The 22,103-nt window shown below is 34.7% G+C and overlaps 1 protein-coding gene across 2 annotated transcripts in view; it reads left to right on the forward strand.

Annotated features, from left to right (window-relative positions):
• Positions 1–22,103, forward strand: part of STXBP5 (syntaxin binding protein 5) — a 1,442,716-nt gene that overhangs the window by 1,332,347 nt on the left and 88,266 nt on the right. Inside the window, exons 20-21 of one of the 2 annotated variants that reach the window (XM_053711794.1) lie at positions 4,906–4,965; positions 5,059–5,106. The exons of the other annotated variant lie outside the window; for it this stretch is intronic. Of the exons in view, the coding sequence (XP_053567769.1) occupies positions 4,906–4,965; positions 5,059–5,106 (108 nt within the window). The remainder of the gene's footprint in view (positions 1–4,905; positions 4,966–5,058; positions 5,107–22,103) is intronic. 2 annotated transcript variants of the gene reach the window in all.

Genomic DNA, 22,103 nt, shown 5'->3' on the forward strand with positions numbered 1-22,103 from the left:
GGTTCAGTATCCCTTTAAAACTATCATATATTAGTTGACACAAGTCTATTAATTATCACAACAAGTAACAATTAATACAATACCTTGAGATCAAAAGGTATCAGATAACAAAATTTTAGTTCCAGTTCACTGTATTTATGTACATCTTAGACCAATCTTCTTAGTCTATACTATGGGCTCCATTTATTAAGCAGCGGATACTGCTTCGGAGCCCCATCGTTTCAGGCTCGTCTGAAACGGAAGTTAAGAAGCAGTGGTCATTGAAATCATCCCGATCCAATCGGGATGAGTGACAGCCCCTGCGAGCAAGGGGGCGGCATTGCACAAGCATTTTCACCAGAAATGCTAGTGCAATGTTAAATGCCAACAGCGTATGCTGTCGGCATTTAGCGAGGTCAAGCGGACATCATTCGCTACAGCAAATCATGACCACTCAACTTTTAATAATTCTCCCCCAATAAGTGAAAGTCTAATTATATATATATCTTAACATCTTTACACGCCTTCATGAATTCTATTTTAACTTTACTCATGCGCAGTTCAATAGCATTACTTAATAGTAATAAAAAATAACTTTTTTTCCTATCTAGCATGAGCAACTGTTCTGAATGTGATTGTCACTGTTCAAAATGTAATGTCTTTTAAAGGGATTTAACCCATTGCTAACTAAATCCTGACTAATATAAATTCTTATTCTAATACTATTTTATCCTATAATAATTATATTTTATAACTCCACATTCTATATGTTATAACTCCACAAGCAGTACATAAAAGTAAAGAGTTTTGTACATACCACAGATTAACATAATGAAACACAAGAAGAGATTATCACACAATGAATGTTGGCTATAGCTCAGGGCAGTGATCTTTTGAGATCATTATGTTAATATGTATTGGGTACTTGTAAAGCGCGGCTATTCACCTTTAAGGGTCTCAAGGCGCTGCTCATTTTATCGACCTTGGAAGGAAGAAAGGCTGAGTGGACCTCGCCGGGGATCGAACCTGCAACCCTTGGGTTGCTACAGAGCTCAACCACAGTGCCTTAGCATGCTGAGCTATCTGTCCGGTCATTATGTTAGGAAAGATATGGCCATGCTAGGAGAATTTGTTTGTCAGACGCTTTTGGGGGTAGGTGTATTATTGTCTGAATAGATGAGTTTTCACAATGTCTGAAGCAATTAAAACAAGTCAGCGTCTGACAGGGCAAAGCAGAGAATTTTCCAGGACTTACAGCATTAGAGTAGTCATTAGAAATGTGCATTCGGCATTCATTGATATAGCGGCATTCTGCTCTTTCTGCAGATAGATTTTCATGTTTAAAAGTGCAACACACAAAGATCTGGATTTGCACAGAACTTTTGGTTTTGCACTTTCACCTGAATAAATCTGGCTCATAAAAGAGCTGAATGCTGTTACATACAGCCATATTTGGCATTCCACACATTTAAAGGGACAGGAAACCCAAATTTTTTTCTTTCATGATTTAGAAAGAGCATGTCATTTTAAACAACTTTCTAATTTACTTCTATTATCTAATTTGCTTCATTCTCTTGATATCCTTTGCTAAAAAAAGCATATCTAGATAGGCTCAGTAGCTGCTGATTTGTGGCTGCACATAGATGCCTCGTGTGTTTGGCTCACCCTTGTGCATTGCTATTTCTTCAACAAAGGCTATCTAAAGCATGAAGAAAATTAGGTAATAGAAGTAAATTGGAATGTTTTTTAAAATTGCAATTTGAATCAAGAAAGAAAAATGTTGGGTTTAATATCCCTTTAAAGTGACTGTCAATTTTTATGCTAAAGTGCCCGGTTTTTAAAATTTTTATTAAAAACTAGGACACTTTAAGTCATCAAAATTTACATTTCACTCCTGTTATGAAAAAAAAACTTACCTTTTAATCTTGACAGCAGCTCCAGCTTCCTCCGGTCGTTGCAAGCCATTTCAGATGTCAGAAATGATGGATAGGTCATCCTCTAATCACGGCTTCCCCCCCGGGGGAATCGGTGTCTGATTCAACGCCGTGATTGGAGGAAGCCGGATTCCTCATTTTAGACCAAGGAAGAGGCTTAGCGATGGGTGGAGGAAGCTGGAGCTGCTGTCAAGGGTAAAAGGTAAGTTTTTTTTCTCAACAGGAGTGAAATGTAAATTTTGATGAATTAAAGTGCCCCTGTTTTTAATCGAATTTTTAAAAACCGGGCACTTTAGCATCAAAATTTACATTCACTTTAAGAGACACTATGCTGGGAAAAAAATGATTTCATGCTTATGAAAGTGCAACATCTAAACTTTTTTTTTTGCATAGAAAAACATTTAAAGTAAAAGTTGTTTTTTTAATGTAAAGTAATACAGGTGTACTTATCACTTATGCACATTGGCCAATAGACACTTCCTGTTTATGTTCATTGGATGAGAGGTAGTTCCTGGTAATGTTGATTGGTTGATGGATACCTCTTAAAAATCTAAAACGGGAAGTGAACAATTGATACCGGTATATTAATTTATATTTAAACATTTTTTACTTTATATTTTTAATTAAGAAATGTATTTAAATGGTGCTCTTCCATATGGATAACAAAATATTTTCAAGTACAGTGTCTCTCTAAATCTGCAATTTATGAGAGATTATTATGGGATCTGATAATTGTAGTAGATCATGTGCAGAGAAAGGCGCCAGAATATTTCGAATTTAAGGCAACATGTTACATAAAGAGGAGCTCCGTTACATAGGGCTTTGTATGTAAGGATTTTCACCTTAATCCTGGAATCTATGTTGAAAGTATCAGGAATTAATATAGTGTGGATGATGTTAGAAGATGGATTTAGCTCTTACCTATTAGAGAGCTCTACACTTCATTGTCTATCAAAGTATTAGCAACCCTCTTAAGAAAAAAATGAAAACCCATATGAGACTACTTCAAAAACTACTGGGGGTAAAAAATACAAAAAAGTACCTTAGTTATTAAGAACATATATCAGTTTGTAAAAAGGATCCAACTATAAAGATCAGTAAAAGTTCTCTATGTAAAGTTACTTTTTAGAAGACAAGTTAGAACAGTGTTGCGGTAGTCAACAACAAGACGATTTTTTGGCATCGTAGACTAACATTAAGGATTGCATCTAAGGGAACATGACGTTCTCTGCCTCCCACACATGATATGTCTGGATATTTTTTTCTCTTAGCCTTGGACAGACCAATCAATAGTTCACTATGAACGGTACTAGTAAATTAATTAAAGTTATGTCTTGTATTAGAACAGAAGGCGTTACGATAGCTGGGCACATACAACAGTAGGAAGTTAATTAGGCAAAGCTAATTTATATGACTTTAAATTAATACAAACTTTAACATATTCGGTCATATCAAGTCTCTGCTGTGTTCACTGAGGTTTTATAAGCAAATGGTAAGACCTAAGAACAAGTAGAAATCTATTATCTGCTGATGAAGTATAACAAGACCAGAACAACAGTCTACCATGTGATTTATCTTTCTCGTCTGATCCTTGCTATGCTTTAAAGAGTAGTATTGTACTGGCAGGAGGGAGTCCGTCTTTAAAATGGAAGTTTGAAGTGAAAAGGTGAGGTATTGTGAAGCTTACTTTTGCATATCTTTACCCAGAATCCCCTGCTCCAGTGAAAAAACACTGTTAATGGAGATTTTTGATGGAAAAATGTGCAGATGTGCTATACAGTGATCTGTTGTCTGAATGGAATCTAGTCTATATCTTTACAATACACGGCTGTTGCATGCTATTAAATTTTGGGGGGGGTTTGTTTGTTGGTTTCTTTTTTTGAAGAAAACATTAAGTTGCTGTAGCTAGGTTCATGATATATCTTGTATGCCATTGTATAAGCCCCTAAGGTCACAATTACTCCTTACTTCCCTGTTGGCACTGATCAGTGGTCCATTCATTGTGTTTTACTCACTTATGTTCATAGAGGCAAATGGGATGTCAAAAATACACTGTGGCTATGCAGCGTACATTTTCAATGCTATGTACGGTTTTAAAAAAGGCTGCATTAGCTTTTTTTATTTTCCAACTCCAAGACTGGCATCATGTGGCATTTTAATTGATGTATTCTTACTCAGAACAAAACATTTTAAACAACTTTTTGCTTCATTCTATTGGTATCCTTTGTTTAAAAGTAGACCTAGGTATTCTCAAAACAAGCAGTGCACTAATGGAAGCTAGCTGAATACATCTGGCTAGCCAATGACAAGATGTATATGCGTGTAATCACTAGACATGGGCATTGGGCAGCTTTGTTAGCTACCAAATGCGGAAGTTGGTGGCCCCTCATTGACTTTGGCTCTTTTCAGAGTCAGATTTATGCTTGTGAAAGATCAGCACAATAACATCTGTGCAACTCCAGATTTTAGTTTGAAGATTTTTCATAAGCATAAATCCGGCTCCGAAAGGAGCCAAAGTCAACGAGGCACTTCCTACTTCTGCAGTCTGCAGCTAATGAAGTTGCCAAATGCCCATATCTAGTAGTCACCAACCACCGCCTAGCTCCCAGTAGTGGATTTCTGATTTTGAGACTATCTAGGTTTACTCTTTAACAAAGGATACCGAAGCAAATTTGAGAACAAAGCAAATTTTATTATAAAAGTGCATTAGTTTAAATTTGTTTAAAATCTATATTGGATGTTATGCCCCTTTAACCACAAACAAAATATAATTGCAGCTAAATATAAAAATAAATCTCTTCCACTGTGTGTTGGGAAGTGCACTTTTTTAGACAAAACGTCATTAGGTGATATCCTTATTACTAATTACTTATATTTCTTAAATTAACACCCATGATTAACATTTCTAAACCATATATAAATGGCATTATTTTGTATGCATTATTATCTATATGATCTATGTGTGTATTAAATCTTGTCTTCACTTGTATAGGTTGTGCCTCTTCCACATCTTCAGATGATGAACAGTCAATGAATAAATTTATAGAAAAGGGTACAGTATGTTTAATGTTCAAAACATTACAAAATTTTATCCAGCGTCACTCTGATTAGATTTTGACATATTTTGTTAAAATGTTATTTACAGTGAAGATCAAGGGCAGAAAGTTTTCCAAGGCGGTAGTCACTGATCTAGGTAGGAAAGACGAACATTCCCTATTCTCCTTTTACGGTATCTTGCTCTATATACTAAACTAACACAAAAAAAAGGGATTGGTAATTTCTACTTTGATTTGACTGCTTCTTTTGTTGTGAGTTTTCTGGGCTTACTGATTAATGTCAATCAGGAAGGTTGGGGATTTAATTTTTCTTCTAATTTCTCTTTCAAAAAAACTCTTTCTTGGGTACTCTTGAGGAAATTTAACTGGGAGATAACACGGTTCAGTCACTGTCTTGTCAGCTAGATTCTCCACCTTTCAGTGTCTCTATTACGCCATATTTAGCAAAAAAAAAGGAAAAAAATGGAATTAGAGGAACTCTTATTTATGGTATTGAAAGACTTTATTAAAATAATCTGTGATTTTATATAAAAAAAAAATTAACAGTAAAATATTTTTTCAGTCTTTTCACGTTTTGTCTTAATATAAAGTAAATGTAGCTAGACATGTCCATTAACAAAGCTGTAGAAAGACTCTTCTTCTTGTTTATTTTATTGACACTTAAGGCCACAAGACTGATGATGTTGAGGAATGCTCTAACGTAAAGGAACATGGAACAGACATTGTATTATTAAAAGTATGGTATACATTGTTAAAAAAAACACTGCTGCCATATAGTGCTCAAGACACCTAAACCTATCCAGATATGCTTTTCAACAAAGAATACAAAGAGACTAAAGTAACTTTAAAAATAGAAGAAACATGGGCATTTCTTTTTAAATGTGTGCTGTATTGAAATCATTTGATTTTCATGTCCTTTTATTGCATGGTGGCAGTGATTTTTTTCTTGCTGTTTAACTACAACCCCTAATTACATTATAAGGACAATTAACTTTTGGGTGCCTTCTCTATACAGCAAAGCCCTCTTAAAATACCCCCCTTATATAGCAAAAAAGACACTTTGTAAAATCACTGCTACCAGTTTTATGTAAGAGCATTGGACCTCCCTATTTTCCAAAGCTGAAACAAGCCTACGTCAGCCTTATACTGACTTCTTTGTTTTATAGGGATATACTGAAATGATCTCTCAGTCTTGGTCCAGAAGCTTTGTCAAATGTATGAATTGCTGATTCTCTAATCGGTTCCATTATGAGTTGTAGGAATTCCTCAGTCCTCTTGCCTAAAGTGATAATTAAGTACACAGTAAGATATGTCTGTCTATGACTTTTTTCAGGAAGAAATTACTGCAGTTTCTTTATATTAAAATTTGTGATGATTCTGGTTGGTTGGTTTCAGCTTTGTACTATTCTAAAATTGTAGGCCATCAGAAACCACTCATGTTCTACAGGCACGGTACTATGCATCCTATAATGTTTATAGATTTCATTCAAACACCCATCCACCCTTTAGAACACAACTGAGACTGTTGAAGAAACTCATATTATCGGGACACTACTCTGTGAGACTGTAGGATGAGACAAGATGGAAGTGGCAAAGAGCATTTAGAGATTAAATAAATTATAAGACATTGTGCTCCAAACTTTTAGGGAAGAATAACCCAAGGTTACTCTTACTGCCTATTCACTTCTGAAGCTTTGCAAGAAGAATTAGTCTATTAAACCATTGCTAACTTTTAAAACAAGGAGCGGTCTTATGTTATTACAAAGAGAATACTCATCTGTTACGGAGATTACACCGATTATGTTTTTAAATTATATATTAAATTATCCTAGCTTTTTATGGGTACTCTTTGCACATGAATTTTCTCACACACTTTTGTGTCTATTTGGCCTACAAACTTAAAGGGGGATAATAATTAAAATTTAAATGCACATAAGTTGATTTTAGAATAGATGCATTTTACAATAAAAATGCTTCTAGTAAAAGCTATCACTGTTTCTGCCATTGCCAACAGGACACTGCTGGCTTTCAGAGAGAGTATTGGAATCCAGGTGCATGGAGCACATGAAGAAACAGTGATTGGTTTCACTATAAGCAGTTTTGTTACTAATAGCAAATTACATTCACATTTAAATGTTGACTGTTAATTCTTATTAAAACATTAGCATTACTGTTTTTTTAAAATAGGTTTCTTAGTTTTATAAATAAAGTGTATTCCAATTCCTTGACTGATACGATTAGTGCGCTGACCCTAGCAGCAGCTCTACAAAGCTATGAAATAGCAAACAATTAAAATAATCACAGATTAATTTAATATAGTTTAACAGTGTCATATTTTTTGTGTAAATGTAATGGAACCCTAACAAAAATGTTAACTTTCTGGGTCCCACCCAAAATTGTTATTTTCAAAAATAGAACCCTGTTATTTTACCAGTTACAGATCTGGTGAATGGTCTAAAGTGTATACTCCAGATGGGAGCCTTTGTATGTAGCTTGGTGTACTTGGAAATGGATTCTATTAATTTTCTTCTTGTGTGAAATGGTAGTGGACCATACACATTTAAATGATCTCTTTGAGCTTAATCATAATGTTTCTGAATTATTATTATTTTTTTAAACCTGGTGAAATAATACCAAAAAAAAACAAAAATATCTTAAATGTTGCTTTGGTCTAATTGTAAGTAATAAAACGTGATCAGTCTGTTGATTCTGCTTATTATTAATTGTTTCCCTATTGATTAGAATGTGATTATTCTCAGAATACTAGAACATCAAATATCCTGTTTTCTTTGGTATGTTTGGTGTAGTTATGGTTTTCTACTTACATTACATTTACTTACCTAATGTTTGATGATACCATTTTAAGTATTGGTGTGTTTTTTTAATTTATTGATGCTATTTGGAGTAGTTGGATACTTTCAATAAGTATTTTGGACTCCTTCCACTTGAATACCATACTCTTTCCTATTGACCTAATTTTACAACCAAACAAGGTCCTTTGTAAAGTGAGAAGGGAAAAAGAACTTTGTCTGCAAAAATGACCTGAGAAGAAATATATATATATATATATATATATATATATATATATATATATATATATATATATATATATATATATATATATATATAGTATATATGTTTGTGTGTATATATATATATATATATATAATTTCACATATGAACACATTGGTTTATTGTAAATAATTTCTACCAAAGGCTGTTTGCAAAAAATAGAACATATTCGTAAATATTTGTAAGTAATATCAGAAAGCCAGCTTAAACCATCATTCCATTTAGGCATTACTGTTACAAAGCATTGCAAGGTAAGAATGTTATACTTGACTTATCCTAATTGGATGAAAAGTATACTAAAATATAAATCCTGTAGAACATGAGACAAGGATATGGAGGACATCAGTCCAGAGTATGGACAAATGACAAAACATTAAGGTGGAGAACCATGTTCTCCAGGAATAAAGATAAAGCAGAAACCTGAGCTTTCAAAGACATGATGGCTTTTGTCAAAGAGTATTTTGAGAGCTGTTACGGGATAAAATCAATCAAATCTTAATGAAAAAAAAAATAAAGTCATAACCATACATACTTTGGTTGAAATGGCAGAGACCAGATTAAATGTCTTCCCTATAAAAGGCCTGTGGTCCTGTATGGAAGACGATATTAATGTCTTGGAAATTAAATACAGGTAGCCCCCAGTTTACGCCGGGGTTAGGTTCCAGAAGGAATGGTTGTAAATCGAAACCGTTGTAAATTGAAACCCAGTTTATAATGTAAGATCCGGGCCCCTCTCAAAATTGTCATAAGTAACACCTAATACATTATTTTTAAAGCTTTGAAATGAAGACTTTAAATGCTAAACAGCATTATAAACCTAATAAAATAATCATACAACACAGAATATATAATTAAACTAAGTTAAATGAACAAAAACATTTGCTAAACAGCATTATAAACCTAATAAAATAATCACACAACACAGACTTCACTTGCATTTTTCTACAAACAGTTCTTTCTATGCATTCCAATCTGGACTGATTTATAGACAGGAAGATCTTGTTCCTTTGAAATCTGCTCAATAGCTCAGGTCTGGTTAAACTGATTTAATTTCAGCTTGCTTGGCTTTGTTGCAACACAAGCGGACAGCTCCACCTACTGGCTATTTTAATAAATGCACTGCTTCTCAATTCTTTTCAATAGCATTCACATGACTGGAAAAAAAGGTTGTTATTCTGAAACGGTGTAAAATGAACCGTTGTAAAACGAGGGCCACCTGTAAATGACCTTGAGACAGAAGAGTAAGAAATAAACCAGAAATTATCTCCTTCCAGAATGACCAGATTTGAGCTTTATGGGACAAAAGAGCCAAATATATGGATAACCCAAGCAAGTAAAGCAAATGAAGGATATTCTGCCCTGAAACACTATAAGGAAATACTGTCATATCTAAAATTAATGAAAGATGCTGTAGATTTTGCCTTGCACATTGAAATATTTTTCTGGATATCCACACCACTAGGAAAATTCTATAGATCATATGCCTGAAGAAACGGTGCAGAGGTCGCCGAGAAACGCGTTGCAGTTTTGATGCTTGTATATTTTTTTAATATTTCTATTGTTTATTTTGTTTTTAACATAAATTGTTATACTCATCAAGCAGCCTTTCTCTGAAGTCTTTTGTTTGGAGTTCATGTTAGCTGTTTGCTAATACATACCTTCTCTACAGTTTCATATAGAGAGCTGGGCCACTACTAATAGTCCAGTCTGTCTGTTTGGCACTTGATAAGTCCTTTACCACATGTGAGTACCCTGGATATCGATGGGTTCCAGTTTACTTGGGGGTCACATCACCTTGGTTAATCTGCACTAGGAGGCTCCCTTTTCTATCTTTGTTCTAAAATTCCATAAATGTGTCTGTATACAGAAACTATTGCTCTAGACAAACAGATGGACAAGATGAATAACTGGACAGCTAGAATGTAAATAGTTGTAAAAACTTGCTCTTTTGTGTAAAACCAATGTTATGTGTTGCAGGAAGCTCCGTCATTGAAATTACAACTTTAGGTTAATGGATGGGATAAAGTTGCTGATCTAATGCCTCATAAAAGTTTAGGTGTAAAGTTCATATGAGATACTTTGCAAAAGGAACAACATGTGTAAATGTCTCAAAATAAAAGAAGAGACTTACTGGGAACAGCTTAAACTCCAGATAAGAATTCCTGGTCTTCCACACAGTGATTTTCTTTTTAAAGTCTATAAGGTCCAAAAAGATTAGTCAGTAGAGAAACATTTCTATAAATGGCAGATCCATTGCCATGAGTCTAACCAAACGAAAAATGTTCTATCGTCCTGTAGCATAAAGGGACTGTTGCAGCCTGTAAAACTTCTTATGATAGATGGCAGCCAGTTTGGCCAGCAGAATTAGATTTAAAAAACATGTGAAAACCCATATAAAAAATATATTTTTTGATAGATTGAAATACTATTTTTAAAAATTTATATTACAAAATAGCTGATGGCATTTTTCTGTAATACATTTCAAAACAAAAATAAGCAATTGATAGAAGAGGCAGGTTTTAATGTAGTTTGGACTGGTCTTGAACCCCACACAGCTCATTCATGCAAACTAATGATGAATTTGGCCATTGGTATCAGAAGTCGGCTCATTTTGGAGCTGGAGTTATTCATTTGAAAGAGCAACACACAAAGATCTGTGCAAAGGCAGATCTGTGTGTGTTGCACTTTCAAAGTTATAAATCTGGGTCCGATGAGAGCCGAATGCCGCTACCTACAGCCATATGTTTCATTTGTTCATGCAAATGAATGAAAATTGCATATACTAATCCCATTAGAATCAGTGTGCCGGAATCTAAAACAAGATTGTACAAGTTATCTTTCTATTGAAGATGTATTCTGCTTTGTTGTCTGTTATTTGCTACATATGACAAATCACAGTTGAGTTTCTCAAAATGAAAATAGTTTTAATATTCTGCTAATTGCACAAAGGAACATTCAGTTTTTAATCATTTTTATTTCATGTTGTACTTACCACCTGCATTGGCATTGGGAACCGTGAATTCTTGTGGGTATAAATACGTAAAATGGCTATTAAAAGAAACACTTTATATTAATGAGTATATGTAATAATTTTTCTTAATCAGATGTAGTTTCTGCAGATGTGGTTTCAACACTTTTATTATGCCAACAATCAAAATATTCTGTGTGATGGTAAACTCTCCCCTTTATAAAAACTGATCCGGATTGTTATATTTTAGATGGAGTTTAATCCATCAGTTGTAATGAAGATGCGCTATAACTTACTTTTTAATATAGATATGAAATTCAAATACCCCGTGATCTGCCGCACACTTCAAAAGTCCGATTTTCTGTGAGCCAACATTTTGAACTGTTCTCCAATCAGTGCTCTAGCTACAACAATAGTGCCTTTAGGGGAGAGTGCTGATTGGAGAACAGTTCAAACCATTAGCTCACAGAAAAATCGACTTTTGATGTGGGTGGCAGAGCGCAAAGTATTTGAATTTTATTTCTATATTAAAAAGTAAGTTACAGCGAATCTTCATTACAACTAATGAATTAAACTCCATCTAAAATATTGCTAGCATTCTGGATCTGTTTTTATAAAGGGGAAAGTTTACCATCACTTTAACTAGTTTGCTTTTGATGCAAAAGCTGTAATTTTAAAAATGCCTTTTGGAAAATAATGTAAAAATCAGATGCTATTATTACTTAGAATAATGTGCTTAATGTTCTTCTGGGATGAAGTTTTAATTATTCTGAGGACAAAAATTTAGATTTGTTTTAAATAAAAAAAATAGATCAAACAATTATTAAAGGGACACTGTAACCAAAAATTTTCTTTCGTGATTCAGATTGAGCATGAAATTTTAAGCAACTTTCTAATTTACTCCTATTTCAATTTTTCTTCATTCTCTTGCTATCATTATTTGAAAAAGAAGGCATCTAAGCTTTTTTTTTGGTTTCAGTACTCTGGATAGCACTTTTTATTGGTGGATGAATTTATCCACCAATCAGCAAGGACAACCCAGGTTGTTCACCAAAAATGGGCCGGCATCTAAACTTACATTCTTGCATTTCAAATAAAGATACCAAGAGAATGAAGAAAATTTGATAATAGGAGTAAATTAGAAAGTTGCTTAAAATTTCATGCTCAATCTGAATCACGAAAGAAAAATTTTGGTTACAGTGTCCCTTTAAGCATGTAATACAACATAAAATACCAGATAACTTTGAACAGTTTCATAAAACGATCTCTCATGTAGTATTGCTTCTTCTACAAATAATTAGAGTGAAAATACACAGATCCTAGACAAACACAAATTGTTTGTATTAGCAGCTACCTGCTTCAGTTACAGTTAAAGCTTTAAAATTTCTGTCCCTCATCTTTAAAAACTTGTTTTATTGATCTTTTAAAATGTTTTTTTCTGCTCAACAGCCTTTAGTATACTTGTAAACCACGTTGATGCCCATGACAAGGTGTTGTTTTCAGCATCCCCTGCACTACAGGCCAGGGATCATTGGTGGTCTAGCGGTGGCACTTCCTAGCCTTCATTGGCAGTGCCGGTGACATTGCACAAATGTGTAGTGACGTCACAAAGAGACAGTCACCGTAGCTGCAAGAGAGTTGGATGAGGGGAGATTATTCAACCATTTCAATCTCAGCTTCCTTAGCAGCTACAGAAGATAATTTGGAAGAGAATCGCCTGCTTGAAATCAACCCACTTATCTGTGGAGTGAGGCAATATTTTCCATTTCCCCCCCAAAGATCTAGATTCTGCAACCTGGAGAGGGATCAATATTTTTCATAGTACTTACCTTATCTCACACATAGCTTGGATGGTGTCTCTGAAATGATCACTTTAAAGGGACATTAAACACTTTGAGATGGTAATATAAAATGATAAATCACATATTTATTATTTATTTTGTCTCCTTTACCTGTAATTCCATTTTAAAATTGTCAGCTTTTCAGTTCCTGTTAGAAATGGAAGTGCAGAACACTGTTATATTCCACACAGCCATTGGTTGCACACTCTAGTTATCTATTTATAAATGTCACTAATTGGCCACAGCAGAGAAGGTAATCAAAGTTACAACAGGGCAGTTCCCATCGTTTTATAGACACTAAAATTTTGCACTTATTTAGTCAATATTTAAACAACTAAAGAAACTTTAAAAAATACATCTACATGTTATTCTCATACTTATCATTTTTCTGAATGCATGATTATTTCTAGTATTTATTTAGTGTTTAATGTCCCTTTAATATACAGACACACCCAGATACAAATATTAGGTATTATATTTAGACATCGGTCTATACCAATGTGACCTACTTCTGTGGAAAATGATTTCAGCATAAACATATTAATTACATCCACTTAAAAGTAGGAAATGTTTATTCTTGGCATCATCTGTATAACACCATTAAGTCATTGCCTCAGTCCTCATTGGATGAGATCAGTAGGCATTTTTGATAGTGATTATGTATTTCATTTTTTTTTTATATATGGAATATTGAATTTTTGTTAAAGGAACTTTTATTTTTATAGAGGCAATTGAGATCAGTGGTGGCAAAACCATGGCAACTGAGGTGGCACTCAAAAATGTTTTGCCGGCAACATACACCATATCAGTCTGATCCAGTCTAACAAGCTCAGTCCTGTCCCAAAATACCAGGCAATTCTCCCTTAAACAAGGGAAATGGCAATCCCAGATGATCATTTTGGCCTCCTCTGGACCTCATCAGTGAGGTGCATGCCCTCTAAGCACATTGGGCAAGGAGCCCACGTCTGGTTTCTCCATCACCCATATGGAGACTTTCACCAGGCTCATAATATAAATACCAAGAATGAACAACAGCTCATTCTCTTGTTTTATGGCCTGGTTACCACCTGGGAGTAGTTTATTTTAGCCCAATAGAGGAAAACTTTTCTGAAGTATATCAGTTTAATCCTAGGAAATTCTCCTCTGAACAAGGGGAATGCCAAACTTAGACGGGCCTCCTCAGTGAGTTGCAGCCATATCCCTCTAAGCACATTGGGCAAGGAGTCCATGTCTGGTTTCCCCCATAACTTTTAGGGAGACTTTCCCCAGGGCCATAATACAAATATATAAAGAAAGAGAAAATCACAATTGGGCTAAAAGAGGCTGCTCCTGGGTTGTAACTTACCATAGAACTCACTAATGAGCTGTTGTTTGTTCCTTGTAGAGGGTGCTTCTCCTTCTCTATGCATTTGAATTATAACCATGGGGAAGTCTCCCTAAGGGTGATGGGGGAACCAGACGTGGACTCCCTTACCCAGTGTGCTTAGAGGGATATGACTGCACCTCACTGATAAGTTTCCCAGAAGCTGAAAAGATTGTCTGGGGTTGCCATGCTCTTTGTTTAGAGGAGGATTGCTTGCTATTTAAGGGATGGACTGACCTTACTAGGGGGATCAGACTAATATACTTCAAGAAAGTTCTCTTCTGTGAAAAGTACAATGGACAAAAAGAGGCTGCTCCTAGGTGGTAGCTTGAACAAGAACAAGCCATTGAGTTGTTGTTCGTTCCTGGTAAATCCCTTCCCTTTCTATACACATTTTTATTATGACCCAGGGGAACTCTCTCTAAGGATGATGGGGGAACCAGACATGGTTTCCATGCCCAATGTGCTTAGAAAGGATATGGCTGACGAGGCCGACAGAAGGCCAAAACGATCATCTGAGGGTGCCATGTTCCTTGTTCAGAGGAGGATTGCCTGGTATTTCACCACTGGCCTGACCTTACTAGGCAGGATCAGACTGATGTACTTCAGGAAAGTTCTCTTCTGTGAAAAGCACAACTCAAAAGACTTATCCTAGGTGGTATCTCGCCATAGAACAAGCCACTAAGCTGCTGTTCGTGGCTGGTGGAGCGCTTTTCTTTCTCTATGTATTTGTATTTAAAGTTCACTGCATAGCTCTTGTGTGGGAAAAACATTTAAAAAGCAGAATATGGTCTAAGGGAAGTACCCACTGACAGAATGATTTTTTGCACTGTATAAGTATATATCAGCAATTAAGCCTTGCATTTTAAATGGTGTGCATACAACAATTGCTAATATATAAAGTAGGGTTGCACCGATACCAGTATCGGTATCGGTGCCGATACCAAGTATTTGCATGAGTACTTGTACTCATGCAAATGCACCGATACTTAAACCGATACCTCCAATTCCTACCCATATACCATCTTGTGGTGTTTTTCAAACTGTATGTTCCCATTTCCTTTTAAGCTGGAGTGGAGACTTAACTAAAAATTGTTCACTTCTGTTCTGCCAATACAAATTGCTGTTATTTGTATTATTTTACATCAGAGCAGTGCTTTAAAAGCTGCTACTTTACAGCTGGAAGCCTCTCATCTTGCACAATTATGCTCAAAATATACTGTACTCTGAGGAACACCCTTAGCCAGGGCTGAACTGGGAATAAAAAGCAGCCCTGGAAAATAATGAAGACCAGCCATATTTTCTGTTGAGTCAGTAGAATACAAATGCCCCATTTTTCTCAAAGGGGATTACTGGGATACTCCTTCCACAATATTATTTTCAGAATTAAATTATATTACTTTGTATTAAATACAAATGTCAGATTTATCAGTTATATAGGCACCCTACTACCCAATTGCATCCAGTAATCGCCCCTTTAAATTGTAGCTTTCCAGCCCCAGCTGCTGCAGCTGTTATTTATTGTTGTTGTTATTAATATATTTTATTGTAATAATTTTATTTATAAACATGTTCTGTGAACTTTGGGACAACAAGCACATAAAACTGTTTTATTATTTCAAAATGTCTTTTTAAGATACAGTTAATAATTCTAAAGAAGTGATCTTAAATCATTAGTCTGTATTGTGCTTGGTACTGTTATGACATAAAAAAGTATCAGTAATTGGTATCGGTGAGTATTTGAAAAAAAGTATCGGTACTTGTACTTGGTCTTAAAAAAATGATATCGGTGCAACCCTAATATAAAGTAAATATATGTGTTTTTTTAGACAGACTTCTTGCAGTAATTGTGCAAAATTGCTGAATTGCTAAATAATAATAATAATTAATACTAATTAAAAAATAACAGGTTCAAAAGCATTTAAAGCTATCACTCTATTAATGATTTGCAAAACTACTGAAAAACAAAGGGAGTTTGGATATATTTTTTATTTGTGGCCAGTTACAGCTAGCTGTAAATGAGTTTGTAAACTGTTCTAAATAAGTACTGTATAGTTTGTAGCTGGCTTATGCCAGAAATTGGCAAATCTGTTTCAAATTTAGGAGCCAGACATTGTTATTTGTATATAGATATATGGGGAATAACCCAAAACGTTAGGAGCCAGGGCTCAAATTCTAGGAGCCAGTGGCTACCTGGCTTCTGGGTTTGTCGAATCCAGGTTTAGGCAAATTGTAGCATTTTGCAAAATACTTAGGTTACAGAAATTGCATTTCGGGCTCTATAGGGAGAGTGGTGCAAGCACAATATTTACATAAAAACAAGAGTTGTATAATGTACTTTTAAGAAAAAAAATACCTCTGACACCAATATTCAAGGGCCTTTGTGTAAATATACAAACAGACATAGATTCGATTACAAGTGAAAAAAAAAATAACCTTTATCCAAAAAAAAGATTTGGATTTTGGAATATTTGCATCTTTAAAATGGGACAGTTTGGAGAGGGGATGGGACCAAGTGTAAACAACAATATATTACGTTATTTAGGCAATATTTACATGTCATTATACAACTTAAACATGTCAGCTAAAGGTAGTTTTATTTCGTATTTAATACTTGTGTATACATAGTACCATCAGAAAGATAGTACAGTACTGTAATTAGAAAGATATTTGTTGTTTTATATAATAATAGACTATTATTAGACTATTATTTGCATTTTAGAACACAAAAAAAACATATACAGGCAGATATGAGTGAGACTTTATAGTAGGGGAAATATATATATATATATATAAATATATATTATTTTTTTACATATTAATTTAAAAGTTTGGATATCAGAATAAGTTTGGAATTCTAGATCTGGGGATTTGTACCTGTATTGATCATTATTTAAACTGCTTCTTTTAATGGACATGTCTGAATTATCAAGTTTAATTTTGACTTTACTGTCCCTTTAATTTTACTTCTTGTGACTTACATAATACGAATATAATAATAATAATAATAATAATAATAATAATAAAAAATGAAATAAGCTTTTCAAAATTGGCATCATTATTAGATTTTCCCCCCGAAATGTATTGACAATTTGGGCACACTATCTCATAAAAAGGTTTGCCACCCAGGTCCACATATTTTGAATATGCATGGAAAAGTTTTATGTTTTGTTGACATCACTGACATCAAACAAACATTTTGAGTTTTCATTTAAAACCACCAAATTACTGAATCATAAAATACTAATGTGTCTGACTTGGAAACATATTTTAATTTTTTACCTATTATTTGTTTAGGCATATCATTAAAATAATTTAAAAAATTAAAGGGACATGAAACACATTTTTTTTTCTTTTTCATTATTCAGATAGAGCATACAATTTTTTTTTAAGTTTCCAGTTTATTTGTGTTATCAGCTCTGTATATATGACAGCAGTTTTTCAAGAATACTTTTTAAAAATGGTCTTCATTTACAAGGGCACTAGATGGCAGCAGTGTTTATAAATTGGAAACTTTTTCTTCAAATGTATGCTTTTTCTGAATCATGAAAGAAATATTTTTGGAGTCATGTCCTTTTAATAATGTTTACATGATTTGTAAGTCTTAGATGGTGGAGATGACGTGTTGTGTAGCATATTGAAAATATTTAATAGTAAAATATCTAATACTGTAACACTGCATGTAATAGGCTGTATATTATTAGCGGAATTACAAGTGGAACGTTATTTTTAGCTCCCGCTTGCACGATAATCTGCTAGAAGTAAGCTTTTTGCGTTCGCCAGGTAGCGATGGTACAGATATATATAGGAATATCTATTTATAAATACTTAGACTATATTCTGCTATGTACAGAATATTGCAATGTCAAATATTTACAGTAAATACACAATGTAACACTATTAAAAATGAATATTGCATAAAAATGCTTTTTCATGTTTTCAGCTACTTAACTGCAAAGGGCTCCAATGCACTTATATAAGTGTGTACATATGTATATATCTATAGATATGTCTGTAAATACATATATATATATATACACATATAAATACGTATATATATATATATATATATATATATATATATATATATATATATATATATCTTTAGACATGTATGTGTATCTTAATGTTAAAACACCTGAGACCTCAAATTTTTGATACCTTATAACTGTAACTGTACTTCATAATGTGTTTTGTGACACGTTTTTGTTTTGTGAAACAGTTAACCAAAGCTCTGAGGACGCAGTAATCATTCTAGCGTAAATCCTGATTGCACTCTAGCGAGTGTGTTTTTATTTTAAACTTATATGAGCGTGAAACCCGATGCTCACAAACACCCACAATAAACTCCTTCTTGCTTGCGTGTAACTGTTAGCGCCACTCATTATCTGGCCCTATATGTTTTAGGTCATTTTTGGTCGTTTTAAGTAGTAGTTGTATTGCTTTGTATATTAGCTTTATATTCTTGACAAAAATGTGGGATGATAATTGGAGGTGGAGGGAATGTGGTCTACAAACCATTTTTATTGGTTATTTTATTGATGACAAAGTATTAATACAGAATTAATTAACAGTAAATGTTCATGTCTTTTTGTTTAGATTTTTTTTATATATATCCTGCATTACATTTACTTACCATATTATATCTGTTTAACCCTCTGCTCTTCACACACTTATTTTCTTTCATGTAATTGGCAAGAGTCCATGAGCTAGTGACGTATGGGATATACAATCCTACCAGGAGGGGCAAAGTTTCCCAAACCTAAAATTCCTATAAATACACCTCTCACCACACCCACAATTCAGTTTTGCAAACTGTGCCTCCCTATTCTATGATAAGCGCTTCTAAGCATTCTGAAGCCCAATTCCTCTCAGAGTACAGTGTTTGTCAGAGGGATGTGAAGGGAGTATCGCCTATTGATTTTATGGTTTTCCTCATGGGAAATCTTTTTAAAGGTTCTCTGTTATCGGTCGTAGGGATTCATCTCCTACCTCCCTTTTCAGATCGACGATATACTCTTATATACCATTACCTCTGCTGATACTTTTTCAGTACTGGTTTGGCTATCTGCTATATGTGTATGGGTGTCTTTTGGTAAGTCTTAGTTGATGCCAGGTTTCCTTGCATGAGGTTGCGTCTGTGATGATGCGAGTTGCGTCATTTCCAGATGTTGTTGGCGCCAAAAATTGTTTCTTAACTTCCTTTTGCGTTGTGCGTCATTCTTGGCGCCAAAAAAATTTAGTTTATTTTTTCACCCCACTTCCTATATGCCTCTTGCCTTCTATATGCTCAGAAGGCTATGCTGTTTGCATTTTTTTCCCATTTCTGAAACTGCCATATAAGGAAATTGTAAACTTTGCTTTAATGTTGTTTTTTCTTTTGCATTTTGCAAGATGTCTCAATTTGATCCTGTCTCAGAAGCAACTGTTGGAACCCTACTGCATGATCACAGTTGTACCAAAGCTAAGTGTATCGGTTGTAAATAAGCTGAGATTATATCTCCAGCTGTAGTATGTAACAGTTGTCATGATAAGCTTTTGCACGCAGAAAACGTTTCCATCAGTACTAGTACAGTTTCTGTTGTTCCTTCAACATCTAATGTACATGATATCCCTGTTGATATGAAAAATTATATTGCTGATGCGATACAGAAGGCTTTGTCTGCTATTCCGCCTTCTAATAAATGTAAAAGGTCTTTTAAAACTTAATAAAATTGATGAAATTTTTAATGACAACATACTGAAATATCCTCCTCTGATGAGGATCTCTCTGATTCAGAAGATCCTACCTCAGACATTGATACTGACAAATCTACTTATCTTTTCAAGATTGAGTATATTTGTTCCTTGTTAAAAGAAGTGTTGGTTACTTTGGATATTGAGGAGTCCAGTCCTCTTGATATCAAAACTAGTAAATGTTTAAATTCTGTTTATAAACCTCCTGTGGTTACTCCTAAGTTTTTTCCAGTTCCTGATGCTATTTCTGATGTGATTGCTAAGGAATGGGTTAAGCCTGGTACTTCTTTCATTCCTCCTTCTAGGTTTAAAAGGTTATACCCTTTGCCAGCGGCTAGATTAGAGTTTTGGAAAAAAATCCCCAAAGTTGATGGGGCTATTTCTACTCTTGCCAAAGGTACTACTATTCCTATGGAAGACAGTACTTCTTTTAAAGATCCTTTAGATAGGAAACTTCAATCTTATCTAAGGAAAGCTTATTTATATTCTGGCTATCTTCTCAGGCCTGCCATTTCTATGGCTGATGTTGCGGCTGCATCAACCTTTTGGTTGGATAGCCTAGGGCAGCAGGAAACAGATCCTGATTTGTCTAGCATTTTTTTTATCTGTGATGCCATTTTTGATATCATCAAAATTGATTTTAAATCTATGTCTTTAGCTATTTTAGCAAGAAGAGCTTTATGGCAATGCTAACTTGGAATGCTAACTTGGTATCTAAGTTTAGATTACTATCTATTTCTTTCCAAGGTAACAATTTATTTGGTTCTCAGTTGGATTCAATTATTTCAACTATCACTGGGGGAAGGGAGTTTTTTTGCCTCAGGATAAAAGATCTAAGGGTAAATCTAAAGCTTCTAATCATTTTCAGTCTTTTCGACAGAATAAGGAACAGAAAACCAATCCTTCCCCTATGTTGAATCAATGGTGCAGGGATTATACTCGGATATCACAATTGATATACTTAAATCCCAACATTCAACTCTCTCTGACTTGGTGGTTAGACCATGATTGTTTAATTCAGGGGGCCTCTTTTGTTCGTTCTACCTGGACTGTGATCACAACAGATGCAAGTCTTTCAGGTTGTGGAGCTGTCTGGGGATCACTGACAACAAAAGGGGTTTGGAAACCTCAAGAGGCGAGGTTACCAATCAATATTTTAGAACTCTGTGCTATTTTCAGGGCTCTTCAGGTTTGGCCTCTGTTAAAGAGAGAACCACTTATTTGTTTTCAGATGGACAATATCACAACTGTGGCATATGTCAATCATCAGGGTGGAACTCGCAGTCCCCTAGCTATGAAAGAAGTATATTGGGTACTTTCTTGGGCAGAATCCAGCTCTTGTCTAATTTCTGCGGTGCATATCCCAGGTGTAGACAATTGGGAAGCACATTATCTCGGCCGTCAGACCTTACATCTGGGGGGAGTGGTCTCTCCATCCAGATGTATTTTGTCACATTGTACAGATGTGGGGTCTTCCAGAAATAGGTCTGATGGCTTCTCATCTAAACAAGAAACTTCCCAGGTACCTGTCCAGGTCCAGGGATCCTTAGGCGGAGATGGTGGCTGCTTTAGCAGTTCCTTGGTTTTACCAACCTGCTTATATCTTTCCGCCTCTAATTCTTCTTCCAAGAGTGATCTCCAAGATCATTATGGAACAATCATATGTGTTTCTGATAGCACCAGCGTGGCCTCACAGGTTTTGGTATGCAGATCTTTTTCAGATGTCCAGTTGCCAGCCTATGCCACTTCCTCTAAGACCAGACCTTCTGTTTTAAAAAGCCGTTTTTCCATCAGGATCTCAAATCGTTAAATTTGAAGGTATGGAAATTGAACGCTTAGTGCTTAGTCATAGAGGTTTCTCTGACTCAGTGATTAATACTATGCTACAGGCTCGTAAGTCTGTTTCAAGGAACATTTATTATCGAGTTTGTAAGACCTATGTTTCATGGTGTTCTTCTCATAAATTCTCCTGGCATTCTTTTAGAATTCCTAGAATTTTACAGTTTCTTCAGGATGGTTTGGATAAAGGTTTGTCTGCAAGTACTTTGAAGGGACAAATCTCTGCTCTTTCTGTTTTATTTCATAGAAAGATTGCTAAGCTTCCTGATATTCACTGTTTTGTTCAGACTTTGGTTCGTATCAAGCCTGTTATTA

Source organism: Bombina bombina, chromosome 4 (assembly GCF_027579735.1).
Source record: "Bombina bombina isolate aBomBom1 chromosome 4, aBomBom1.pri, whole genome shotgun sequence".
NCBI lineage: Eukaryota > Metazoa > Chordata > Amphibia > Anura > Bombinatoridae > Bombina > Bombina bombina.